Source organism: Prunus avium, chromosome 4, assembly GCF_965620075.1.
Source record: "Prunus avium chromosome 4, drPruAviu1.hap1.1, whole genome shotgun sequence".
Classification (NCBI taxonomy): domain Eukaryota; kingdom Viridiplantae; phylum Streptophyta; class Magnoliopsida; order Rosales; family Rosaceae; genus Prunus; species Prunus avium.
The window spans coordinates 19731519-19738758 of NC_142287.1; the positions used below are offsets into that span (position 1 = coordinate 19731519).

The following is a 7240-nucleotide window of genomic DNA, read 5'->3' on the forward strand; positions in this document are numbered from 1 at the left end:
CACCTTGATTGATATGAAAAGCTGCTATACCTCTCGATCACAACTGTATATATATAGAGACAAGTCTGCAGGGCATTGAAAATGACTGAAATATATAGAAGATTATATATAGTTCACAAACATGACATCCATAAATATTTCTTTAATGTTTAATAATGTATTATTGGGCGGGAAGCAACAAAGGTAGGTGCAGCCTTTCTTCGTTTATTAATCCATAAATCCAATCTATATATTCCTTATTCTTTAGCATAAAAGAAGAGTAGACGTGCTTTTGATTGTCGAATTAGGAATTTTAATCAGCTTATAGGTTGTAGCGTTTGGTAACTGGAGAAGATTTATCCATATTTGATAAGGAGATGAAGTCTAAGTTGAATAATGATTTTGTTTTTGTTTTTCACTGGAGATTTTTAAATGAAAAGCTGCATCCATCCATCCATCAGAATCAGACCCTTTGAAAAGATGAAAATGAGAGCTCATATGCCGCCATGTGAAAAGATACATCTAGACCCTTTCATGCCCGAGGCTAGCTTGTGTTTTGTTCGGAATACAAGAGTACCATAACGTAAACTTTGCTATGATTTACAAAGCAGCGGAGAGGTTTAAGATATTAGGGTCTTATAATTAATTCATGTGCATAATAATTAAATCTTAATCCATCTATCAAACCTTAGGTTAAAGAATTATTTGACTTAAGTTTTGAATGAATATGATCCACAAAACAAAACTATGGTTTTTGAATGAATGTGGGTTCCAGCCGCATTGGATTGGAAGCAAGTAATTGATCTCCACCGCGTCACTATTTGTTTTGTCCCTTTGGCATATCAATGCAATTAGTTTATTTATTTACTCCAATTAATAATGAATGCAATTCCTTGAGATTCTGAGTATAAACCCAATTGCTGCTGCATACAAAATATATTAATTTTTATAATCGGGTTGGGACTGGGGGGTGAAAAGATTCAACAAGAACTCATCACTCATCACTCATCAGGTGGAGTGGAAAGATGTATTCATAAGGGAAATGGTCCAACTGGAAATTGAGAAAGTTCTGTTTCTTCTGTTGCTGTCTTTGTTTGATGTTGGGGTGACACTGACATTATTAAAGCTGAAACTGAAAGCCACAAGCCTACAATTACAAAACCAGATATCCACCACCACCATCACCATGTATATATTACTTGGTCATGAGAAATTAAAATTACTTGGTCATGAGAATTCTCTATATTATTATTTGGGAAGACTAATAATTCGTGTAGTCTGTGGTGGAGGAGACTAGGACAGGACAGGCACAAGGGGAACGGAGAAAAGTTTGCCATGATATGCTGCCTACTACCTGCTGCCTAGCTAGCGCTAACATTTACCTTATCTTCAACGCACATGTCGTTCAAGGAACAAATCGTAGGACGGACCCACAGTGGGGTCACTGGGGTCAAACGACCCCATGGAAGCCATGGAAATAGGCTTGGAGGTCCACTTGAGCTGGCTGTGTGACCCGCTTGATGTTTTGCCTCAGAGGAAGAGGGAGGAAGCTGCGCGCAGGAGGAAGAAGAAGCAGCCCAACGCGCTTCTGTTTTTTTAAAAGGCTTTTTATCACAAATGGTCCCTTAGGTTTGCAAAATTATCGCATTTCGTCCATAACTTTTTTTTATGACACTAATGGTCCCTAAGGTTACTCTTCACACATCAAAATAGTCCTTGCCGTTAGCTTCCGTCAAATTTTCTGTTAAGTAACTGACGTGTCATATCTGTGAAGCCCACACATCAAATAGTATACATCCACGTGCCAGCGCCTCCAACCCAAAAAAAAAAAAAAAAAAAACATGTACCATCTGCGTTCTCCCTCTGCCAGAACCTCCAACCCTCGCAGACCCACTCTTTGCCTCTCTCTCCCTTCTCCTCCTCCCTCCTCTCTCCCTATCTCCCTCATCTTCCTTGATCTTCCTTGGTTGTGGGTTTCATTGATTTGCAAGTTTTGGTCAAAACAAAAAAGGACCCAAGTGTACTGCAACTATGCCAAGCCCGATCTTGGTTCCAATGCTACAGAGACAAGTTATGGGTAAAAACGAGAAATTCAACAAAAATGATTAGCTTCTATTTTAAAAACTAAAGCAAATGATCTTCCTTGGTTGTGGGTTTCATTGATTTTCAAACAAAAAAGGACCCAAGTGTTTATTTCATCAAGCTATGGTAGATGCAGAAACTACATCAAGCTATGGTAGATCAGCCTGTAAAAATCAAGGAAGATGAGGGAGAGAGAGAAAGAGAAGGGAGGAAAAAGAGGGAGAGAGAGAGGCAGAGTGGGTCTGCGAGGGTGGGTGCAAGGCGCCAGCAAAGGAGGTACAGGTTTTTTTTGTTTTGTTTTTTTGGATTTTAAGTTTTAAAATATTTAAAATATAATATATTTTATTTAAAGCCACATGGATGTATACTATTGGATGTGTGGGCTCTACACACGTGCCACATTAGCTACTTAACATAAAATTTGACGGAAGCTAATGGCAGGGACCATTTTGATGTGTGAAAGGTAACCTTAGGGACCATTAGTGTCACAAAAAGACGTTAGGGACGAAATGCGATAATTTTACAAATCTAAGGGACCATTTGTGATAAAAAGTCTTTTTAAAAAACACCCTGGGTAAAACGACGTCGTTTACTAAGCAGAAAGTCCTAGGTTCGACCCCTACCTGGCGCGTTTTCTTTTTCATCTTTTTAACCTGTTTTGTTGTTGGAATCAGCCAGTCAACTTTGTTCCATTTATTATTATTTCTTCCTCCCAAATTCCAATGATTGGCTTAGAAATTAGAATCCATGAATGATGAGCTTTACTTAATTTTATCTAAGGATGACCACAACATGGTTTTATCACCACTATTTAACACTTAAGAATTTCTCTGCACATCTAGTGAGAACGCTTATGTGAGAACATAACATGAGAACACCGTTGAATCTAATTTAACGGCTGTATGAAAACCAACATATTGGAACCAGATGTGCAGGCAAAATATCTAACCCAATAAAATTTTGGCTTGTTTTTCCAACAGTGCTAAAACCAATATTACAAAAAAGTCTAAAAAAAGCAATGAGTTCTCCACTTGTTAATTACCAAGTACAACATTTCACTATACCAACAAACTGAGCAGCATATCTTTGCAAGTTGCAAAAAAATCCTTAAAACCCATCTCCCAATTTCTATTATTCTTTTCTCAAATCCTAACCCCAAGCTCCCCAATCCCCACCTGCTGTAGTGTCGCCGATGTATTTCCACTGCCCCCTTCCACTACATGTTGTGGCACCACTGTTGTTGTGATATTTTTTATTTCAAGTAAGTTCTAAATCTTAATATCAAAATAAGGATGATGTATACTTGTTTTAATTTAATGGAAATCAAATTTATAATATTGCTTGGATGAAATTTATGATTTATATGTATTGGTTTGATTTGTTGGATGAAGTTTTTGCTTATTTTTTGTTGATTAGGTGGTTGTGGTTTTTTTGTTTTTTGGTTAATTGGCATCGGTTTTGTTTGAAATTTTACAAATTGAAATCACTCAAAAACATACATAAAAAATTGACAAATTGAAATCATTCAAAGTATATTTTTCCAAGAAAGGAATAAAATTTGGAAGAGAAAAAATAGATAAGAAAAATAACCCATTCTTAAATTTTCTTTGGAACATTTACACTATGACCCTACGGGTTTCGGATCCTAGGTCAGTCACCAAGAGTTTGCTTCAAAAGTTTACATTTCATGTCATACAAGTCAAATAAAGGAAAGACCAACCAATTCTCTGGGCATGTAGTAGCAGTTGAAGCCAAATATAGGCAACAATAATACAATATATACATCTCCTTGATATTACAATCTCATCTGAACCATATGCATGAAGGGTAATAAGGAAATCTACATAATATTCTGTATTTCACATTAGTGATGCGTTAGGTAGATCTTGGGTAGTAAAGTCTAACAATTTGAGAATTAGAAGTCAACTTCAGCTAAGACCTTGAAATTCCTAAGTCTTTCTTAAGTATTCGAGATCTCCTCAAAGCATGATCAATATGGAATTTGAAATATTACAAGCTAATAATTCAACAATTATCTTAAAATAATACCCTCTATCAAATACTAAACATGTGTTATGTTGTCAAACCATCAATTTAGTACCGTACATTAAAAAAATCCGTTTCACAAGAGAACATTTATCTGGCCATCGTACATATCACAAAATGGTGCACATACTCCTTGATGGTGAGTCAGAGTCATACATGTAGAATTCCAACTGAGGATGGTGAGAACAAGGTTGTGGTCTTGCATGTGCATTTTCGGCTTTCTTTTCCTGTGTAGGTTCAACTTTCTTCTCAGCTTTCTTTTCAGTTGTTTCTTCCACACTCACCAAGTGTACATAGCCAAGCTTCTTCCTCAACGACTTGGCCATGTCCACGGCATCAACTCCATCTCCAGTTATCACCATTTTGTCTCTGTTGGGTCCCTGGAAAGCCACTGATATTACACCTGCAACATCATAATTCAAAAACAAAATTATCAAACTAATTAAACAAATCTCCCATTAATATGAAAGAATATAGTTTCAAAGTATGAAAGGCACCATCTTCCGCAACAGCTATCTTCATGGCCTGGGACCGACATTTTTCGCATCGAATCTGCGCTTCAATGGTTATCTTTTGCTGCAGGTCATGCATCCAACCAAACAAATATGTCAGAATCAAACCATGGACTAAATATACACATTTTATTTCTATGTTTATTAGAAAATAAAACCTTTGAAAATAAAATTTTAACTAGGATTTCTTTCTTTTTCCCGAGAAAATCTTTTCAGAAAGTAAGAGAAGAACATGAATTGTATGTTTCTGGGAGAAGTGATTTACCTTCATATTGTCGGCTAGTACACTGAACAAAATTAAACTTCGGGGTTTCCAAGAAGAACGTATGGATGTTCTAATTCTGAGAGAATGTGACGAAGTTGAAGACCAAGCTGAGTGTCGTTTTTATAACGTCAAACCCTTCTAAAACGGCAGTGGCAGCTAAGCCTACACGTGATTATCTTCACTAATTGAGTTTAAAGAACAAATTTGGGGATCGATCCACGTTTTGTGGGTTCAACGTACGCTGTCCAATCAGATTATGCCAAAAAATTTAGCTAATTAATCTTTGTTAATTTGATTTAAGACTGGATTTTCAAGTCAATTCTTGTAGTCAATTTAAGTAGTACTGTGATGGAAGTCAGCATCGCTGGTGTGTAAGCAAGAATAGTGTTATTAGAAATTATGAAGCATCACATGTTATAGTACAACTTTATATATCAATAATTGTGTACGATTCAACCAAAGTAAAAAAGAAAAATCTGTTCCAGCCAGGCTCATTCATATTGTTCAGGTTTTATTAGTCATTAGGAGATAGAATTTAAGAAAAAGGAAATCTAACCAAGATGGTTGGTGTGAGTGGTTCGGCACTCTCATTCCTTAAGAGAGGTCAGAGGTTCGATCCTTGCTCTTGTATGAAATCACCACTTTGGCCAGCACTTTACCCCTTACGGGCCGACCCGGTGTGAGCGGGGATTGGTCTGGGTTGTGGTTAAGGAAGTACCCCCCATTTTTATATTACTCCATTTACTTAAGTTTACAATGTAAATAAGGAAGTACCCCCATTTGGATACACACAAATGTCATGACGGGGGTAGACTTGGGTGGGCTTATTTTGGGCTGTAAAAAAAAGGCCACCTGGGCTGACTAATAAGATCCGTCGAAGATGGGTACGGGTCATTATATTCAGAATACCACACTGTTTCCGTAATTGAACGGTGATTGTTTTCTTAAACTAACATTTGTAGTGAATGAGGCTGAGGCCCCATTCCTGGTACATGATCACGATTCACATGTGACATTGACAACAAATAGACTTCATTTAAAGAGAAGTTATTAGTGCAGAACCACCAACATCCTTTCATCTTACAACTAAGCAGACCCCAGCTCACCTGGGGCAGAATATCCAGGTTTTTATTATTACTTATTTTAACACAAAATAATATTGGGAAACGAAGAATTTCAAATATAGGACTCGAGTGCAAGGATAATTTTTCTTAACCACTTAAACTTTACTTGTTCTTAACAACATTATTGTCATGCTACTTACGATTATACAACACAGCCCTGCTTCTAGGCTCTAGTTGTGGTCCCTTAAATTGGAGAAACATTCACATGAAATAGGGATATCACTATTTTGCTATTCTCAACCAATCAAAGTATAACATACATGATAACTTTTTCACATGACATTATATAATTGATCGGGAATAACACCGTTTTCATACAAATTTTTCTATTTAAATTGAGAGCTGCTAATAAATAAAGTGACATTTCAAGTTCTATATATATGGCGTGGGGTCGAAAAGCACTATGCAATGGGGATGCCAGATACGGCTAGACAAATTAATTCTAAGGAGAAAAATACATGGTTCAAATTTCTTTTGGGTACGCCCTGGCTTTTTTATTTTATTTTTTCTCTCTTTTAGGCTAGCCTTGGCTTTTTCAACACGCACCACATCTTGCCTGGAAAAAGCTCACAATGATTAGGTGAAATCATGTGAAGCAGCTATTCAAATTAAAAGAGACATTTAGACAATGATTAGTCTACAATCCTTACTGCATAATCTCTTGCCCTATTTGGAAGATAATGGGTATTGTTGGCAAATAAAATATCTCCCAAAATGTTTGTTTAATCATGAAAATGAAAACTGCATCAAATTCAAACACTAGGATGGGAAAAAGAGGAAATTTTCTATTTAAACCCCACACTTCTCTTTGTTCACCCAATATTCTAGGTTCATCCAAACTTCTAATTTAAATTTTCACAATTTCTAAGAAAACCCCACTATCTTCCCAAACTACCTTTAAATACACCCCAAGCTGAAAAAATAAGAAATAAAAGAGTTTTTCTATTTAAACCCCACACATTTTTTTGTTCATCCCAATACTTAAATCATTAAACAATATTTATAGTATACATGAGATTTTGTTGTTTTCACAAGGCTGTTTTTATCATGTGATTAGATCATATGGGAAATTGTAATTTGTTTGGTTTCGCTTTATGATGGTAGTGAAAATCAATGACAACAACATCTTATTTTATTTTTTACCCAACGGAAAAAGGTCAATTATCAAACATTGTTAAACCAACCCTTGTATCAAATACTCAACGTACAATCTCAAATTATCTTCTTTGCAT

The 7240-nt window shown here is 36.1% G+C and overlaps 1 protein-coding gene across 1 annotated transcript; it reads right to left on the reverse strand.

Annotated features, from left to right (window-relative positions):
• Positions 1–4037: 4037 nt before the first annotated feature.
• Positions 4038–4976, reverse strand: LOC110758260 (heavy metal-associated isoprenylated plant protein 47-like). Its single transcript, XM_021960066.2, has 3 exons — positions 4885–4976; positions 4605–4683; positions 4038–4510 (listed from the first exon to the last, which is right to left on the reverse strand). The coding sequence occupies exons 1-3, from the start codon at positions 4888–4890 to the stop codon at positions 4218–4220; spliced, it is 378 nt and encodes a 125-aa protein (XP_021815758.2). The 5' UTR covers positions 4891–4976; the 3' UTR covers positions 4038–4217.
• Positions 4977–7240: the final 2264 nt, after the last annotated feature.

What these genes read in the sequence shown, in the direction of transcription:
- LOC110758260 (XM_021960066.2), bottom strand. An exon ending in GATAGCTGTTGCGGAAGATG is followed by an intron (nt 4,511 to 4,604) that starts GTGCCTTTCATA and finishes ATGATGTTGCAG; the next exon opens with GTGTAATATCAGTGGCTTTC.